At 36.9% G+C, this 20,920-nt stretch overlaps 1 protein-coding gene across 3 annotated transcripts; it reads left to right on the forward strand.

Moving 5' to 3' along the window:
- The first annotated feature begins 5,984 nt into the window (after window positions 1–5,984).
- RNF138 (ring finger protein 138) lies at window positions 5,985–18,609 on the forward strand. Of its 3 annotated transcripts, none has more exons than XM_015821933.2 (7): window positions 5,985–6,147; window positions 7,377–7,503; window positions 8,000–8,165; window positions 9,762–9,877; window positions 11,922–11,993; window positions 14,470–14,575; window positions 17,017–18,609. In XM_015821933.2, the coding sequence occupies exons 1-7, from the start codon at window positions 5,985–5,987 to the stop codon at window positions 17,083–17,085; spliced, it is 819 nt and encodes a 272-aa protein (XP_015677419.2). In that variant the 3' UTR covers window positions 17,086–18,609. The 3 variants fall into 3 exon arrangements, with proteins under 3 accessions (XP_015677419.2, XP_015677420.1, XP_015677421.1); XM_015821935.1 differs by lacking the exon at window positions 5,985–6,147 and adding an exon at window positions 6,613–6,692; XM_015821934.1 differs by lacking the exon at window positions 11,922–11,993 and having other exon boundaries at window positions 6,033–6,147.
- Window positions 18,610–20,920: the final 2,311 nt, after the last annotated feature.

Consider the following 20,920-nt stretch of genomic DNA (forward strand, 5'->3'; position numbering starts at 1 on the left):
ACAAATCGCAAGAAACTGTTTACCATATTTATACAACTTAATGCACCTTTTGATTCCATAAATACAAATATTCTGTGGATGAAATTTGGCCAGCTTAAATATGGAACCCAGACTCTTATTTTTGGTTAAGGCTCTACCGAAATAGCCATTTGAAAGATTGCACAGGTGTAAACCTTCTTTAGCGAAGAGTATACCCACCCATTAATGGTGTCAGACAGGGTTGTATCCTAGCCCCAATGCTTTTTAATTTCTGTGTCAATGATTTACCTGTATGCTATAAAACACTCATACCAAAGATCCATGATAAATTTATTAATATCCTTTTATGTGCTGATGACATGGTTGTAATGGCACATTCCCGAATCCATCTCAGAAGACTGCTACAAAAGCTAAATATCTACTGTGCTCTTAATTCTTTAAGCAGCAATAAAACCAAATTAAAAGTGATGGTAGCAGAAAAAGTGTGAAATATAGCTGGAAGATAAATGGGGAGTCTGTGGAACAAGGGAATTATTTTATCTACTTAGTGATTTTACCAGCATTGGGTCACAGTTAAATTGTTTTTTAAAAACTTTGGGAAGAATTGGGATAAATACTAAAAGATTATACAAATTATTTAATTACATTATCCATGTACTTTTATACTGAAAGTATTAAGGGCAAAAATAATCCCAATGACCAATGTGCAGAATTGTGGGGCCTTAATAAAGCTACCCCACTTGAACAAGTTCAGGTCCATTTTTTTAAGATGTGTACTGGGAACTGACAAGACACTGCACTTTGAGTGGAAACAGATATCCATTTCTTACATAGCCACTTGATAATTAAACTTTTCACATACTAGCAGAGGATCCATTCAATGGACTCTGAGAGACTTCCCAAAATATGCTTAACAGAACAGATAAGTAAGGCCCAGGTCAACTCCTGAGTCAGCCAACTTTCCAGTTATTTCATAACACACGATATCTACTCTCAAGGCAGGGAAGTTTTTAAACAGCCTTAGATACTATTATTCCAATCTACATGGAAATATTGGCTAAAAATAATAGGTTGGTTGGCCATGAATAAAACTATTTTTCAACCTGAAAAATACCTATCATTGGGTCTGACACAAATTTTAAGAAGGGCCTATTCTAGAGCAAGATTTTGAGTTGTTGGACTCCATGGTCAAATATGGGCATTTCCACCACTTGCCATATGAGAGAACCTTCATATGAGGTACTGCAACCATTGAAAATATTTCTCATACCTTGTTAGACTGTCAATTATATGCCCCTATTAAATATTTAAATCATCCCTACTAGAAAGAATACCCCACAGGGATCTGATTGTCATATAAATTATAAACTAAGAACAGTGGTCCCAAGAACCCGACCCACTGAACAAATTGAGGTATCCTGTAAGAGAAATTAATTTGACTCCTTGTGTTAATACATACATATTTTATCACTCTATTTCCTCCTATCTTACTCCAGAATTAGATATGTACTATATTTTATGTCATTTTATTGATAAGGCTTTAAGGCTAATCAATCAATAAACAACTATTCCTATGCTGCTCTTCATATAGAAACAATTGAAGTTTCTTAAAGTTGGAGCCGATGCATGAAACAGCATCTTCAAATTGTGACTAAAGCTAATAACTTTCTGTAACTTAGCTCCACATGTGTTAGATAACTTTTTCATTTAAAAATGGAAAAGAGGGCTGGAGGATAAGCTGCATTATTGTGGCTTCTACATTCAGTTTTGATCACAATGGGGGTGTGATGTCACTAGACATAAGCCTGTCAGACATCTCAATCTGCTACACTAACATTTCAGAGAGTTCTCACACTTGCCACTGCAATGCTTTACAAATTCTGATTCTGGAAGGTAGATTCCAGAAAATCCCATACAATGAACGCCTTTGTCACTACAAATCAAGAGCTATTGAAACAAGTAATGTGCTTTTTCTGTTGTGTTACCATGAACTGTGATATGAATTTTAACTACATCTTTATTACCTCAGGTTTTAGTTTGCACTATTTACCTTAAGTTACCTTCTAGTTCATTAGAATTCTATACTCTCTTGTACTGTAATGTCATCAAGTTCTCTTTTAACTGCTGGTAAGATCTGTCAGGGCCTTGCCAGGAACAGTTCCATTTGATATTTTTAAGTAGCTTAATTTGCCTTACATTTATGTATGTATGTTTAATTTATATGCTGCCCATCCTGCCAAAAGTGACTCTTAGTGGCTTCAATCAATCAATCAATCAATCAATCAAAATGCCAATATAAAACATTAAAACAATAAATGAAAGAATTAAATGTGAATTAAAATTGACCATGATGGAGAGGACAGGAGAAAGATGTGCATGGGGAGGAAGTGGAGTCTTGTCTTTATCCACCCTTAGCCACCTCCAGAATGACACAACTTCATTGCAGGCCCAGGCCAGTTGGCAGAACCAGATGTTCAGGCCCTTTTGGAAGGCCAGAGGGCAGGAATAGTATTTTTTTAAACCATATTTTACCTCAATGTTGCTAAATTAAAAATACAGAACACTGTTAATGCATGCATAAATAATAGTACTGATATACATTATGTAAAAGGAGGAAAACCTACTTTCTCAGCTCAGCTCACTTCACAGGATTGTTGCGAGAAAAATAGGAAGGAGTATTATATGTTTGCCGTCTTGAGTTACTTATGAAGTTATTTTTATAGCGGGATAAAAGTCAAATAAATAAGTTAACAATAAATTGAAGACACCTAACAGTTTCTATAAGCTAAGACTATAAATAAAACTTTTGCTACAAGTATTGTTTAGCGACTGCCTTGTACAGTAACTTTTTGCAATTACACTGTTGATGAAAAAGTAACTGACCAGTTGAATAAATAAAGGGCAAATATGCAGTCTTATCTCACTTCTTTGCAAACCTGGAGTTGTCCCTTTACCATGTTCTGTCTGTACTGTGTGGTTTCCTGACTTGTACATGTTTCCCATGAGGATAATGAGATGTTCTATGATTCCTATTTTTCTAAGCACTTTCCACAATTTGACATAATCAACAATCAAATGCCGATCTATTGTACTGACTTCTTTTTGGTGTTTGGCTTTTTTCAATTACTCATAGAGATCAACAATGTCTCATGGTCCCTGGTCATTTCTAAAGCAATCTTGAACATCTGGCATATCTTTTTAGCTAAAATAAAAATAAGACACATAAGTACAGGAAGGAATTTGAGAAGATTCAGACATATTTTTCATTTATTTGTAAACATGCATAGAGTTGCATGGTAACTCAGCATACTTATGTATGAATATCATACAAGTCGCCCAGAGTCATTTTGAAATGAGATGGGTGGCAAATAAATTTCATAATAAAATAAAAACATTATAAAAAATAAAATCTGTCAGAAACATGAAATCCTTTAAACTCAGAAGCTGTTTCCAAAAGTGATTCTTCTTGAAATTAACGTTTTTCATTTATTCCAACTTCCTTTCATTTTTCTCTTTTTGTAAAAAAACCCCCCAATAACTGGAAAATAGGAAGGTATTATCATTTTGTATCCAATAAACTGATAAGGCAATGTTAAACCACCACTGTATTTTTACTGGAAAAATCCAGACAGAAAAATACAGGGAAAATATACTTACATGGTCATTAGGAGTCAAAAGCAACCTGATGGCGCATAATTACCTCATAAAATTCTATGAATGAGAAAAACCATGACTAAGAAGACTTTCTAACACAACCTAGTGACAGGATTTACACATTACAATAAACCAGTGGTTCTCAACCTGTGGGTCGGGACCCCATTTGGGGTCGATCAACCATTTCATGGGGGTCGCCAAGCAAGGCTGTCCGCCATTTTTTTTGTCTGCCATTTTTTTTGTCCGCCATTTTTTCCCCCTTTTCTGGCAGGTGCCTTACCTCCCTTGGGCTGGGCCAGCTGGTGGTCGGCCTGCTCTGTCTCTGCCGCTTGCCAGCTACGCCTCGGCCGGCGCAGGGGGCGGAACCATGCATGCGCGGCACTCCCGGGCAGGGAAAGTCCTCGACTTACGACCGGTTGGGTAGTCCTCGACTTACGACCGGTTTAGTCCTCGACTTACGACCGGTTTAGTCCTCGACTTACGAACGGTTTAGTTCTCGACTTACGACCGGTTAGGGTCGCGGCATTAAAAAGGTTGAGAACCACTGCAATAAACCTTAACATAGTTTGGTTTCAGTTTAATCTATTGTATGAGCCGACTCTAGCTAGACATCAGTTCAGAACTGCTCTGATTTTAAAAAGTAAATAAGAGAATAGATCTTATTCCCCTATAAAAATAAAAGCAGTTGGTCACAAATAACTACTTACACATAGATTCATTTACATCACAAATTTCACTATGTCCAAATATATGTTTATGTACACATTTAAAGGGAAGTAAATGATGGGAGTAAAAGATTTAGGATTGTAACCACTGCCCATTTTCTCAACTGTAAATAATGTATAGGATAAACTATTGAACTCAAAGTCACCACATGTGTTAATTATCTTTCACCAGATACTTTGGTGCACCTTACTATACATTAAAGGCAACAATACTTTCAATTCATGTTTTGATAATTGTCCCTCCCACCCCCTGAAGCAGTTTTTCTTCTAGAAAACCACGTTGCCTGGCATACGCTGATGCAGATAAATAATTTACTCTTTGGATTTAATGGCATATCCCGTCAGCTATGTCATGGCTATCAAGTGCTATTAAGAGATACAAATGAAAACACAGAGCCTCAGTATATCTTTATTACGCTAACACTGAACAGTTGACTTGATTGTAGCTATCTCTCATTTGCCATAGCTTGGGATGGTCACTTGGTGGCTCTCTAGGCTGCAGTCCGCTTGCCTAGAGCAGGGGTAGGCAACCTTGGCTCTTTTATGACTCGTGGACTTCAACTCCCAGAATTCCTGAGCCAGCTTGGATGGCTCAGGAATTCTGGGAGTTGAAGTCCACGAGTCATAAAAGAGCCAAGGTTGCCTACCCCTGGCCTAGAGGTTTCTCAACCTTGACAATTTTAAGGCATGTGGACTTCAACTCCCAGAATTCCACAGCCAGCATTGCTGGCTGTGGAATTCTGGGAGTTGAAGTCCACATGCCTTAAAATTGTCAAGGTTGAGAAACACTGTAAAAAGGCTGCCGAGCCAATTTACGGTGCAAACCGCAGTTAAGAGGCGGCGGTCGCAATGCTCCAAACCGTGCTATGACAAGAGAGGGACGACAGAAGTCGCCTTTTAAAAACGCCGACCTTGCCTATGTTAAACCAGAGTTCTTTTGACGTTTACACACAGCCTCGCTGCCTAAGTAGAAATCGCCGACGTAACAATAAGAGAAAATCTTGTGTTCTTCTTAAGGTTAACCCAGAAAAGAAACGGAAATAATTGACTTGGGTGGCTTGGGGCTTTCCAAATCTTCCAGCCCGTAGGACCGTTCTCTTAATCACCACATAATAAAAGTTTCAGCAGGTAAAACAAGGTCCATAATTAACACTTACAGGAGGCGTGCTGGGGGGGGAGGGGGGAAGAGACGAAAAGGTGGATAACCTGACACAAAGAGCTGCGTCACTCAGCCTCTAAAATGTTTGTACCATTAACGGGTAAAACAGTTAAAACAGAGATCGAACAGAGCCCAGTTAAGAAATTCAAGTCATATGCTCCATGGCTAGGGCTTCCTCGCAAATAAAGAGGCCTGGGCTGCGGGTCTAAGGGGCGAGGGCGCTTCTTTTCTTGACGGCTTTCTGAGCCCGGTTCTTGAGCCTCCCTCCCGAACAAGCGGATCACGAAGCCATTTGGCTTTGCTGCTACACACGCAGCTGAGCTCCGGGGCCAGTTAGTTCACACGTGAGAAGGCTGAGGAGCGAGAAAGGCAGCTTTCCCGCCGCCCCTCGTAGGGCCGAGGGAGGCAGCGGTAGCTACTCTTGTTCAATAACAATTCCCGCAAGACGAGAGGAGGGAGTTGTTGCTATGGCAACCTGGGACCGCCTCTTGGGACTAGGCCGCCGCCGCCGCTGCGGCGGCCTAACAGCTATGGAGAGCAGTGGTGGTTTGACCGGTTTGGCCTCGGGGAGCCTTGAAGATCCCGGCCCAGTCCCGAGGCCTGCGATAGACCCTCCCGTTCTCTCGACAGGTAGTGGCGGTAGCTCTTGGCGGCACCTGGAGGCTCAGGGCGGGCACCCTTCAGGGAGGATTTGCCTGACCGAGACCTGAGAAGCCCGAGAGAGGCTTCGGGCGCGTAGCTCAACATCCCACTCCTGAGGCTTCCGCGCGTCACACAGGCGATTCCTCTTCACGCTCGCGCGCCTCTTACACTTTGGGGGGGCGTGACAGGAGCTTCCGTTTCTTTTTAATTTTTAAAATCCATTTTTCGACTTAGAAGTCTTCCAGTCAGATTCCAAAACGAGAAGGAAATTCAAGACTCATTAAAATATTTTATCAACACATATAAGCCGCCCTATAGAGAGAGAGAGAGCAAGATTCGAAGACCACAGGGCCAAGGCGAGCCCTGTTTATTTTTAGTTAAATAGAAAAAGTTTCAGTGTGAGTTACAGTCTATTTTTGGTCTCCCAAAATCCAGGCAACTGTTTATTAAAGGGCAAGAGAATATAGAAAAAGGCAAATGTTGAGGATGTAGCCCTAAAAAAAGCCTGTGGCTGACAGAATGCAAGGCTCCAGGTACGATGACTGAAACCTGTGCAAAGGGTTTGTAAAAAATAGATTTCACGTGGAGTGGAAGATTAGAAAAGAAATTTGAAAGAGATGGTATTTCAGGCTGTTGAGGCTGCCTATTCTTTCCCCAAATTCCAGAGCAGAGGCAAAAGAAGTCCACTATGATGGTGGACAAGCTATGCCAAACTACCATTGCTGTGGTCATACATTATTTCAATCTTCATTTTCAGTTTTCAAATCATAGTTTTGAAATAGTCAAATTGTAGGAGAGCTATAATTCCTCACATTGCAAAATGACTCTGAAAAATATTATGTTCCCCCAATTCATTACTCATGATCAGTTAATTGCAGTTTTATGTATTGCCTCTGCTTTTCTATTAATCCAGGATGGGGATATACATGGCACTGTGTGTGTGTATTATAAAAATAGCACTTTAATATTAGTATTGCCTCTAGTATAGTATAGTTGTATTATTATTATGATTATGATTGGTGCACACAGCCAAATGTTTAGATTGGATTTGGCATTTTATCTACATAACTCCTTTCCAAGGACCTGTTGTTTGATAGTGTTAAAGGTATCCTTGCAGGATGCAAGTTTTTCCAAGTAAAAGTGTCTTTTGCAATTGATTGATGGTGATTTTGTAAATGCCACTAGTGTTCAAGCTTAGATGTTAATTCTTCTTTCAGAAATACCACAGTTTGCTATCATGAATGAGGAACCTGCCACAATTTGTTTCAATGAAGATGATTATTATTGTCCTGTCTGCCAAGATGTGTTCAAAACACCTGTCAGGATTTCCATTTGTCAACATGTGTGGGTATCTGACTAACCCATTTTCAATGTTTTGTTTCTTTCCCTCCCACTCTTCCTTTCTATTATAAGAATATGTCTATAGGAGTAATATTGCCCTTTTTCCAGAATATTCAAGAACATTATCTAGGGAAAATAGATACAGCACAGTCAGACTTGCAGGTGTCTGTTTCCTATAGCCAATTTCAATAAAAATAACATTAGCCTTGTAGATTTGATTTTCTGATCTGATCTATCTAGTGGAGCTGATGTATGTACTGCTTCTAATTATGATGAATAGGCATTGAGTTTTTGTCCTTCCAGAATCTACCTGTTCCCCTTTCATGCTTTAATAACGCTTTAATGGTTATTATCACATATTTCCTCCTTAGCCCCCATTAATATAGTTATCACAGCAGATTTGAAATTTGGATGATGATTTGTCTTAGAGCATGTCACTTTCTTTGACTCTGATTTGCCATTTGTCTGTTCATTCACTGCCACATTATATTTGGTTAAGATTTTGCAGGAAGTGTTTCTTAATGGCTATGAAAGAAGGTGGACCACACTGTCCATTATGTCGAGGCATTGTAACCAGAAAAGAAAAAGCACGTCCCAACAGAGCCTTAGATGTTGAAAATGACATGAAGAAGTTGGTGGGGAGTTGTAGATGCTGTGAAAAACAGGTACAGTAAATAGAAAATAGTTACTTTTAAAAGTGGATAATTGTTGCTGCAAACATACACATACTTTTTTAAAAAAACAAGTTTTATTGGTTTTTTAAGTTTTACAACAAGGTGCTCTAGGTACACCGTGGTGATGGGGTAATCAATCATCAAAAAACAAAATCATGTTAATATAGGTTAATTCCTCTTCTGATGTATTTTGGCTTATAGGTTAGTCAATTAAAGTCTGAAAGTCAGTTTGAAGATTTGTAGTGAGGTTTCTGACTCTTAATTCTGCAGTAATCTCTTTTATTTTAGCACATACTTGCTCAGTAGCTTCATGATTTTTTTCCAATATAAGTTTACAGTTTAGTTATAAGTAAGGTTTCTCCATTTCAATAATAGTTAGAAGCAGTCCTTTTATCTTTTAGTGGAGGCTATATTTAAACAGGATTAACCAATGTCCACCCCCACAATTTCTAACAGCTGCAAACTTCTTAATCTTTTCCCTTTTACAACAGTTTGAAAGTCAGACCAACCTCATCTCCAAGTAAATGCAGGCAATTGCAGTATTTACGTTTCACCGCAAGATGTCCTCATTGGGTTAGATTCTTTCAAGAAATCTTTTTCCTTTTATATATATATATACAGAAAGAGAGAGAGAGAGAGAGAGAGAGAGAGAGAGAGAGAGAGAGAGAGAAAAGCTCTATAAAAGGGTTTTTTCGGGACCCCAGTTAAAAGTAAAATATAGACAATAAAGTTAATTATTCTGTCTTTTTGTTCAACGCTTTTCTTCCCACTCAAACAAACACTGCTCTCTTAGGGCAGGGAAGTAGTACCAAGAAGGCTTTTTACAGGCAAAAAAAGGAAAAAAGGGTGAAGAGAGGAAAAGGAAGGATCTCACCCGGATCATCCGCGGTGGTTCTTAATGCTTAGATGTTCTTGTGACTTTCGTCTGGTGCAGCTAGATGATCGGCCATCTTACAGGACGATCTTTACTCCGTCGGCCCTAAGGAGTCAGCTGGAGCCGCGGGAGAAGTTGCCGCCCTCACACAGTCAGCAGCAAGCCCCCTCATCGGTGGTCGCCCCTCCAGGGCGACTTTCAACCCCCTTCGGGGTCTACCGGCGAATGAAAATCGGTCGGTGAAGAGACGAGTCTCTTTACATGACTGCAGATGCCGCGAACCAGAACCGGAAGTCCAAACATACACATACTTAATCCAGAGGCTCTTCCAAACTTGTAGAACAAGTGTGGGAAGAAAGCCCACCTAATCTATCAGCATTATCCTGTTCAAAAGCAGACTCATTAGAATGCACCCTAAAATTGCATAAGCTATTTGATTTATCCACCCTTTGAGATTATTATTTTTAGTATCCCACCTTTATCTAATACTCCTGATTTCTATTTTCCTCACAACAATAATATATTTGGTGCATTGTGCTGAGAGAGGCTGACCCAAAATCTCCCAGCCAGCTCTTATGTCAAAGAGAGGACGAGAACTAGTCGTCTCCCAGCTGTTAGACTCTCCCAGCATCTTAACACATCATTAAAGTGGCTTTCTGAAGTATTTTTTTATACCACTATTTAAAAATCTAAATGAAATACATCTTTTACAGATTAGATTCTCTCGTATGAGGCAGCATTATAAATCATGTAAGAGGTATCAAGATGAATATGGTGTTCCTTCTATAATTCCAAACTTAGACATATCTCAGGATTCAACAGGAAACAGGTGATGTGTAGTTTATATTTTTTCAAAGAATATCTAAACCAAATGTTAACGGTTTATATTACAGTAATTCTGTACTATAAACATTAATGAATAATGTTTATACTACAGAATTTTCTTCATGGCTGAAATACAGAGTTGTACATTTCTTAATGTTATTTCCAATGTGATTAGGACAGGGCTAAAATAAATCCTTAAACTTTGGAACTTTAGTTCCACTATAAAATAAAATTCTAAACATTTCCTTATGTAATTTAGTGTGCAAGCTTTTGTTCTATTGAAGTAGTGATCTGTTTTAAAATATAATAATCTGCATATATGGTTCATAAAACTATGAGTTTTTAATATAAAAGTACTTTTAAAAAAATATTTGAGCCAGAACCAAGAAGTTCTATGTCAATGTATTGTTCAATATATGAGTATAACTGCATCAGTATTTGTTTTTTTAAATGCATTTCTTCAGATTTCTTAAATATTTGAATGGAGATAAGAGCTATTGTCAGCTGAGTCAGCCAGATCATGAAATAAACAGAGCAAGGTTTTCAGGAATACCACTTTGCTGTTGTAAGATATAATAGCAATCCTGAAAGCCTGCCTGTGGTAGAACCACTGACTGAAGGAGAAGAAGCCCTATGGGAGGAGGGGGTGTTTAAATGACATTGCAGCTTACAGTTCATTCAGGGGAGGAAACATTTGAGGTCAAACACTTAGGTTTGCCTTGTCATTTCCCAATGGAAGGCAAAGAGTCTGGCAAGATTTTTGTAAATTGTGATTAACACTAAATAAAACTATTTGACCTTTCTTGGAGCTGTTCTGGTTGCTTGGGCCTAAACACTGCCAGAATCTTATGCCAAACAGAATCAAGTTGGGAGTGTTTTCAGTTTCTTCCTCATGCTTTCTCCTTTGTCATTTACTTTCTTGTAGTAATTCATGCATTCTTCATCAAGGTTATCTCTATTTTCTTCTATAGCCACTGATTTTTACAGTATTTATTATTTAATTTTGTGCTGAAACGCAGATATAGGATTTATACTTTTTACTTGACATGGTGAGAGAGTTGTACTAAATCTGAACAAGCAGTTGTTTCTACCTGTTATCAAAGTCATCTATGTCAAGTTTCCACTTGTAAATTTAAATTATGTCAAGATAATCTTTATTACAATAAAATTTTGTTATTTAGAAATTAAAGACTAACCCCTGGTTTGTTGGGGTGGTTTTTTTTTTGTATACCAACTAGGCACAGAACATGTTTGTATAGCTTAGTCACTTTAGTTGATTAATACACATGCTGCTGCCTTTTGCTCAACCTGCTGTTCTTTAGCCTTTTTCTCTCCCTTTCATCTCAATTTAAAAATATCTTTCATTTCTGAACTAGTTCTCAGGAGAAACTTAAGAGATAAAGCAACTGTTCCTTATTTTGAATATATATCACTAATTTTTACAGACAAAAATTGCTGAATGCAGTGTTATGTCATTCATATTTATATGTTCCCTATTGACTGATATGAAGGCACAACTATTTTAAGATTTAACTACATAAATAAATATAGTTAAAATTAATATTAAATGTATTAGAGGGAATTTTGTAATTATACAGAAATGGTAAAACTGATAGCAGGTCCTGGAGGTCTTGTGTGAAGTTGTAAATAGGGAAACAAGGACAGACCTAGTTAGTATTTGGAAAACCACCTGAAGCCCAAGTTCTGTAGACTACAGTAGGGGGTTGAAATGCAGTCCACTTAATCAACTGCAGTGTAGAATGACTTGAGAGCATTTTCACTAGTATTTTTTAACAGTTCTTAGGAAAAAAATGCTACCTCCTTGGTTCCTATTTCTGTTCCTCCCTCCAATTATAAGTGTGTGTATGCATATATAAATACATACACATATACATACATAGAGAGAATCTGGAAGAAATATGCATACATTTTATTCAAATGAATTTTGTTTTTCAAATTTAGAGATATCAACCAAAGATAGAAGGATTTATCTAATAATCATAACTATTAAGATTTTTTTATTTACTGTAAAATAAATTCTCACTCAGTTTTGGGAGTGATTCTTCTACTTTGGAAATGGGAGAAAATTCTAATCTACATGTTCCTGAAGAACCTGCAAGGTAGGAATAACCCTGCTTATTAGTAACTATTGGTTTCTATGACTAGGAAGAGGGTGGACTTAACAAAAATATATTCCAAAATAACACAAAAGCTACAACACGTTTGTGTGAACTGCTAATTTTTAAAGTATTGTATGAAGTAGTAAAGAAATAGCTATTGCAATATGTGTCAATTTGGTAATAATAAACTATTCTACATCATTGATCATAGGGGCCAGGATAATGGGAGAGTTATACCTTCTTTCCCCCAGGAAGAGCAGATTCTTCCTGGAAGAACTCCATTGTAAGGGAAACAGTGCTGGCCCTAGCCATTGGTAGAAAAATAAATTGCCGGCAAGCCTTTGGGCACCCCGCTCTGGAAAAAAAACACCCAGGTATTTATTAATTGCCTGCAACTACGGAAGCAACAGAGGGATACTCTGATCCCTGCTACCAGTCAGAAGTGGTGTCTTTATCAAGATGGCAAGGAAGTGACAAGCAGAGGGAGAAAGCAGAGCTGCTTAATTCCTTCTTTGCATTGTCTTCACGCAAAAGGAAAAAATAGCATAACCTATCAAAAACAGAACCGTAAAAGACAAGACTAGGAATACAAATTAAAATAGGCAAGAAAAGGGTAAGAGAACACGTGTCCACTCTAGATAAGTTCAAATCACCAGGACCAGATGGATTATATCTCAGAGTTCTGAAGGAGCTGGTAGACGTGATCTTGGAGCCATTGAACCATATTTTTCAAAGATTCTGGAGCACTGGGGAATTATCAGAGGACTGGAAAGGAACTGATATGGTTTCCATTTTCAAAAAAGGGAAAAAAACAGATCCAGGAAACTACAGACCAGTCAGTTGGCTTCAATACCTGGGAAGGTCCTGAAAAAGATAAGTAATAGATCTGCAAACACCTAGAAGCAAATTAAAGTTATAACTAGAAGCCAACATTATTTCATTATTTGACAAAGTGACTAAATTAATAGACTAGCAAAATGCTTTGGCTATGGTATACTTGGATTTTAGTAAGGCATTTGACAGAGTAGACTACAACCTACTTTGTGGGTAAGTTAAAAAATGTAGGATAGACAGCATCACCACCAGATGAATTTGTAACTGGCTGACAAATCACACTCACTATGTAGTCCTTAATGGAACTACATCTATATGAAGGGAGGTAAACAGTGGAGTACCTAAAGGTTCCGTTTTAGCCCAGTACTCGTCAATATCTTCATCAATGATTTAGATGAGGAAATAGAAGGGAACTCATCAAATTTGCAGATGACACAAAGCTGGCAGGAATATCCAACACCCCAGAGGGTCAAGATCTAGAAGAATTTCGACTGACTTGAACATTGAGTCCTAACAAAATAAAATTCAGTACAGAGAAAAGTAAGGTTTTACACTTGGGCAAGGAAAACCAAATGTTCAAGTATAGATTAGGTGAAACCTGGCTCAAAAGCACTAACTGTGAGAGGGATCTTGGAGTCCTAGTTCAAGGCTTTTCAACCAGTGGTACGGGTACCACCTGTGGTACATTGGCATCTGGCAGGTGGTATGCGACCATTCTAGAAAAGTGGTAGCGGGGGAGGGGAATGAGCTGAACTGGTGCTGCCTGAGCAAGAGATGGCTGGAGCTGCAGGGCTGTGAGGGCTCAGCGGAAGCGCCAGGATCAGTGCCAGGCTCCAGCTGGAGCTCGGCGCTGATCCTGGTGCTTCTGCTGAGCCCTGAAGAAGCACCAATCAGCTGGAAAGCAGCACTGATCCTGGTGCTTCTGCTGAGCCCAGAAGAAGCGCTGATCAGCTGGAATGTTGCAGCATGTCCAGGGTCTTGTGATTTACACTCAGATGCTTGGCAACTGATTCATATGTATGACGGTCACAGTGTCCCAGGGTCATGTGAAGTGACCAAAACCTGCTGCAACCACCCAGCAGACGGGGGGAATAAGAACCAAACACCCCCCCACCCCACCCCCGCTGCCAATCCTCAACAGAAATGCTCACAACAATGAAAACCTCAGACAGGAGGAAGAGCGCTGCCAGGTGGGCAGGCAGGTGTCTTGCTCGTCTGTGGCTTGGGGGGCACTTTTTTCAGTGCCTTTGTAACTTTGGAGAGTCACTAAGCGAACTGTTGTAAGTTGAGGACTACCTGTACTTTATCACTTTTTTCCTTTTGGGGGGGGTCATCAAGTTTTTGACACCTTGCTAGGTGATTGGTGGTACTCAGATGTTGCCATATTCTAAAAGTGGTACAATGGGTGAAAAAGTTGAAAAGCCCTGGACTAGAAGATCTCCAATGTCCCTTCCAACTCTGTTATTCAATCACTACAACTGACTGTTGTCAGTATTGGAAAATCGTATTGAATTAGTCATTTGCTGCAAACATCAGATGGTCCTATGAGCTTGTTTTTTATCCATTGAGTTCCTTGTACATATTGCATGCTGCTTCTCTACTTTTTATTTAATTTTTTATTCTGTTGCTGTTTGTATTTCAGTGAGCAGCCTACATTCAAATGCCCTCTATGTCAAGAAAGTAACTTCACAAGGCAGACTCTATTGGATCATTGTAATGACAAGCATCTTTATCAAGTAGACCCAGCAGTGAGTACATGTGTAAAAAGCTTGTTGTATGTAAAATAATAAGAACTCTTATAGCTTAGCTCAAATGGTATAAAAAAGAGTTAATATTTAAGGATACAAGTTTTAATAATTATTGTTATTTTTGTTGTTATTACTATTAAAGTCAGCCCTAGGAATATAAGCAGTGTACTGCTGGATTGGACCCCTGGCCTGTCTAGTCCAGGCAACTAACTGTGCAAAGAATCCCCTATCTCCCAGCTGATGGCCTTCAGAGGCAGTCACATTGCCATCCAGATTATTTGTCATAGATCCCCAAGACTTCCATGAATTGGTGCAACTCTTTGTTTGAAGCCAACCAAGTGGTAGCCAGCACTACATCTCATGGTAGTGAATTATAAAATTTAATTACGTGTTATGTAAAAAAAAAAAGATTTTTTCTTCTGAAGAATACTTATTTGAAATTATGTTAATTACAAGGTGTGTAAAATAAGGCAGAATGAAATGACATATTTTTTAAAAAATTATCTCTTTTTGACAGAACTTTTCCATTTTTAATAATCGTATTTTCACTTTTTTCCTTAAATTTGGCATAGATCATACTTTAATAAGCACAGAAGTTGCATTTCATTCATTAAACATATCTGAGCACTTAAAATATTTAGATTTGGAAAAATTATACCATATCAACATTGCAGAACCGGGTGGGAGTAATTAAGTTTTTTTAAAAAAAAAAATCTACTCAAGCTTACCCAAACTGATTACATAGAGATCTCTGTGTTATTTTTCCTGGCAACAGTTCAGAAATAGTTTCTATTAATTTTTCCCCAGGTCTATATCCCTGGGATTTCCTTTTTTTTTTTCCATCTAAGTGCTAAGTTGGTCAGATTTTGCTTAGCTTTTTCAAGCTCAGCCAGAGGTGGATTGGTACTGGCACTAGTGGAGACTAGTGGCTTTTTAACATCAATTTACTCCCTTCTTAAAGGCTTTTTAACTTTATGGGTAGAGCATGATTAGTATTTTCTCTTTTAAAAGAAGAAACACTATATGTACTTTTAAAATAAGAGATGTCTATTCTATTCCTATTCCTTCCACAACTTTCTACTTATTAGAATCAAATACCAAATATAGCAATATCACAAATAGCAATAGCACTTAGACTTATATACCAGTTCACAGTGCTTTACAGCCTTCTCTAAGCAGTTTACAGAGTCAGCATATTGCCCCCAACAGTCTGTGTCCTCATTTTACCGACCTCACAAGGATGGATTGAGCCACCGCAGCTCAAATATCAGTGAACAATGATTACCAGATCAAAGGAGATTCATTACCAGAAATAAAATATTCAGGGTTGCATAATTGGAAAAGATTCAGAAAAATCTGAAAAAGGAAGACCCAAAGACTGAGTATAATAGTAGATACAACAATTAGAAATATAGAGGAAACAGCAGATATGAATTACAGAAATGATAACTTAGAAGAAGTAATAATAACAGAACTAGTACAGGCCAGCACTGAAACAACCTATAAACTGACCTTCCCCCAATAAAAAATTAAAAGATAAAACTATGGCATATGCAGAATTGTTAGTGGAATGACTGAATTGAAAGTAGTGTCCAAAAAAGACCTGGCACCTATAATGAAGGATGTGAATAAGGCACTTGCAAGGATTAAACTATCACCTATCAAACTGACTAATCAGCTTGCCTACAGTATAGCAGTGGCAGTTGCAGAAGAACAAAATATCAAAATTAAAAAATCAAAACCAAAGTTGCATTCAATCCTACAGTGAAAGATCAGACTGGAGGCCAAGATAAAGAAATTAAGTTCAGATGCAAGTAATTAAAGAATATAAAATAGCAAAAAAAAAAAAAAAAAGAGAAGGATATAAGGATTGGGACAAGTCTAATTTAAAAAAATGCTATGGTAGGTAAGCATGTCCAGCAGATGGGACAAAACAAAAATTGTAGTGTGAGAGGAACAAGTTCAAAACAATTGTGGCACGTTAAAGAGAAACACCAGTAAACTTGTTTAATGAGAGGATAGAAATCCTTCCATATAAAAAACTATCCAGGTACAGGAAGTCAGTTCTTACGTCTTAAAATTTCTTTTCTCCCCTCTCAGAGAAGAACAGAGAGATTTATAAAAGAAGACCATTGGACTAGGAAGTACCTTAATTCCTTTAAGTAATGGCAGGATACACTAAAATCAAATGAAGTTTTCCGTATGTGTCTGGAACCTGAACATAAATTCATTTAGTTTATTTTTAACATCATTCTTGAATCAGAGTAAATGAATTTAACAATAAGTCTCGTTGCTGCTTTTAATATGAAGATAAAGCTAAATAAAATCAATCATACGAAATGGTATTTTGACAATTTTCTAAGTAATAATGCAGACCATTAAAGAAAAATAGCTTGATTTTAAAGGTTTTGTTTCTAATTCACTGCTACTTTGTTATTTAGAATCTTCAATTGGATGAAGAAACTCTGTTTCAAAATGCTGTTGAGGAAAGGTATCAAGTGAACCTTTGAAGCTTCTAATTTCCTTACATCACTACTATCTACAAAGGGGAGAGAGTCAAGTCTGGTCTGATGTCAATAAAAAGGAACTCTGTATCCAATTCAGTAGCAATTGTTTTCCCCTAGGCAAACTTCATTTTAAAATACTTTAAAAACGTGTTACTACATTGTAGTATAAAATATCTATTTTCCAACTACTAGTAGAAATATTTCAAATATCTGAAGAAAATATTACTGCCTTTGAAAAAAAGTTCTTTTTTATTTAAATTGTTTGATTTTACAGAACTCTTTTTTATTTGCAATAAAATAAATTGTAATATATTAGAAAGCAAGAAAGGGGGATAATTATCCTTGTTTCAATAGTTCTATTTTCCTTGTATACTTTGTATTTTGAAGTACAGGTTAAAAGCTAAATGGTTTTATTATGATCCATAACTTAACTTTAACTATTGCATGCAGGGATTTTCTTAATTGTTTCCCAAAGTCTCTTAAGTACAAAAGCATTTTACTGAGCCAAATAAATAGAAAGGCAGAATTCAGATTTAGAAACTATGACTTGGTCTAGAAAAAACTGAGATTCTTTTCACCAACACGTCTATCATTATGCTTTTCTAAAACTCTTTTTTCCCCCTAAGCATTACTTTTATGTGATTAATTTACATTAATTTAAGACCTGAATAAGATTCTTAAGGTGGCAGCACAATTCACGTGCCATGTTTATTAGCGTTTTTCCTCTTTTAAATGACACTTTGAACAGAAATGTTAGATGGTAAATTTCTAATACTTGGAAAATGTAATATTACTAAGACTGTTTTTATATTAAGCAAGTTTAATTTTTAAAAAATGCTGTGTTGTCTTAGGCCAGTATTGAGTTGATTGTAGTGTTTAAGTTAACAAGATATTTTTACTAATTGAACGTATCCTGAAACCAATTTCTACTTGCTTTAAAAACTAGCCAGTTAACTATCTTCATTGTAGCATTATAATTATGGGTAAGCAGATTGATCTTGTGTCACTGCATTATTATTCTATATTTATTATTGCTCTATTTATATTCAGGAAATAAAAGACAATTTTAGAATGCAGACAATGGAATCTTTGCATGCATGCTCATGCTCATGAGTTGATTATTATTTTTGCTTTATTGTTAAGTAGTAATATATGAATTTGGCTTTTTCCCCCAAAACACATTACTCCTTCATTGAAAAATTGTAAAGAATGTATTGATTTCTATTTACAGAATCCTCCCACCCCACCTTCAGTTTTGTTTTGAGAATAGCAATAATATTTAACTGCACAGTTAACAACACTTTTCTTTGTTCTGAAGTTCTATGGAATAGAAATACAACAGAAATTAGTAACTATTTTAAACACATTTCTGGATTTGGTTTAGGCTTCAGATAAACCTAAGTTAAATTAACACATGTAGAGCAAGAGAAGGTACCAGTAGTAAACTGCAAAAAGAAGTTATAAGACAATAAGCCTTTCTATGAAATAATCAGAGCGGTGCATAATAATAAATACTGTGATTTCCCTCTATATCTGCCCCCCCAGGCAATAATTTATTTCTGTTTCTCATTTCTTGGATTGTTTGATTTTTGACTCTTTTTCTGATATTGTCACAATATTAAGTCAGTATGATTAATAATTCTGTACAAGGCAGTGTTAATAGCAACATGATAAATTAAACTAACTCCTTATATCCTTTCTGGATTTAGAGGTATCCACTTGACTGCTCAGGGAGTTGGCAGGGGTACCTACAAAAGAACACATGCTGCAAGGCAATACTTTACATAAAATACATTAAAGACATTATTAGCGAATTGTGGGAATTGGGGTACCTAGGCATTGGTAATTAGAAATGCAAACTTAGATACTTAACTTGATGTCAAGATTACTAGGTTGGTTAGATATTTTGTGTTACCAACCAGGTAGAGGTAATCCTCGACTTAACAGCCACAATTGAGCCCAAAAATGTCTTGTTGAGACATTTGTTAAGTGAGTTTTGCCCCATTTTACATCTTTCTTGCCACAGTTGTTAAGTGAATTATTGCAGTTGATAAGTTAGCAGCATGGTTAAATGAATCCCTTCCCTTTTCTCTCCCCTATCATTCCTACTATTTTCTTTTGCATTTTTGTATTTTACATTATAAATTAATAAAAAAAGAAAAGAAAAATGGTCATAAGTCACATTTTTCAGTGCCATTGTAACTTTGAATGGTTACTAAATGAACTGTTGTAAATTGAGGACTACCTGTGTTGCTTCTTTTGCCCTTAAAAAGAAAACCAGCAATGCAATCATTTGAATTTTTCAAGAGGCCAGGTCATATTACAACTAAATTTCAATTCTACTATATCACTTTATTATTATTATTTGTACAAACAGCTTGTTTTTGTACGCATGTAGTTGAATAAGCCAAATTTATAGTGCTGCTGAAAAACGTGTCATAAATTTGATAATAAATAAATACCGCATTTCTAGCAGTAAATAAGAATCTTAAACAGATGGGCCTTGGGCAGACTTCAGGACTGTGTGATTTTTGTGTGTGTTGATTTCATTTATTTGTTAGATTTATATCCTATTTTCCCATCAAGAATTCAGAACACTTTACAATGGCATCTTCTTTAACAACCCTGCACCACAAAGATTGGACTGAGATAATGACTAGTCCAAAGTCATGCATTTAACTTCCAGGTCTGAGATAGGTTTGAATAGTGGCTTCCCCAGTCTTAATCCAATAACCATTATATGAGAATCCTGAAACAGTGTCAGATGATTGGCTAGGAAAGCTTATGAATGCTGTAGGAATCGCTTTCAGGAAGATGTACTATTTATGAAAGATATAGTAAAATTGTGTGTATATATGTGTGTTTCAGAGAGAGAGTTCCTAGCTGCCTGAGTAATATTTTAAACTGGTTGGTGTATCTTACAATTCAATGGCATTGTGGAAAGTATTTTTTTAACATTTATTTAAAAGGAAGCAGAATACAGATTAATGGACCAATAGGACAATTTGTATTTTAAGAAAATGTGCACATGTATATTTTAAAGGAGCTGTGGTGGTGCAGCGATTAGAATGCAGGTTAACTCATTGCTCACTCCAGGAGTTCAATTCTGAGCAGCTCAAGGCTGACTCATCCGTCCATCCTTCCAAGGTTGGTAAAATGAGGATCCAGATTGTTGGGGGCAATATGCTGACTCTGTAAACCGCTCAGAGAGTGCTGTAAAGCACTATGGAGAGGTATATAAGTCTAAGTACTATTGCTATTAAAAAATTCAAAATGTTTTTCTACAGCAAATAACTAAAATATTCAGATATCAGGAAAATGTCAACTTAAAGCATATTTGTGTACAGTGTGAGAAAAGAAAATGTGAAAGAACACATAATGGAGACCAACACCAATATTAATGAAGATATTTAAGTAATCAAATATGTATCATATGGTACAAAGTGAATTTAAGTTGACATTAATTATTTAAGGAAAAACTATCATTCTAAGCATGTTCCAGACGGGCTCTGGTAAATATTCAGGTGAAGGGGGAACCAGAAATTCTGAGCAACCCACTTTTGGGGCTAAAACAGAAAGCAGTAGCCAAGAGATGGACAAAAAAAAGTCAGAATGGACATTCACACTTTTCAAATTATGAAGTGTAATTTTCTTCAATGAGTTCTGCTACCTCAGAAAGCTGTTCAGAAAGGTTCAATCATCTCTGAATAAACGAAGTCAATCCAGGGCCTGAAAGGAGCTAACTGGCAAGCAGCTAATGCAAATCAATCCTTCAAAAGACATGGCACATTCATTCTGCAAGTACACTTCTACATACAGTAAGACCCATGGAATTCCA

The sequence above is a fragment of the Protobothrops mucrosquamatus genome, unplaced genomic scaffold (assembly GCF_001527695.2).
Source record: "Protobothrops mucrosquamatus isolate PMUCROS unplaced genomic scaffold, P.Mucros_1.0 scaffold1427, whole genome shotgun sequence".
Taxonomy (NCBI): Eukaryota; Metazoa; Chordata; class Lepidosauria; order Squamata; family Viperidae; genus Protobothrops; species Protobothrops mucrosquamatus.

Excerpts from the sequence above, each read along its gene's own strand:
- RNF138 (XM_015821933.2), top strand. The coding sequence starts at position 5,985 with ATGGCAACCTGGGACCGCCTCTTGGGACTAGGCCGCCGCCGCCGCTGC. Across the intron at positions 7,504-7,999 it reads ATTTCCATTTGTCAACATGT|ATTTTGCAGGAAGTGTTTCT; the intron begins GTGGGTATCTGA and ends TATTTGGTTAAG. Across the intron at positions 8,166-9,761 it reads GTAGATGCTGTGAAAAACAG|ATTAGATTCTCTCGTATGAG; the intron begins GTACAGTAAATA and ends CATCTTTTACAG.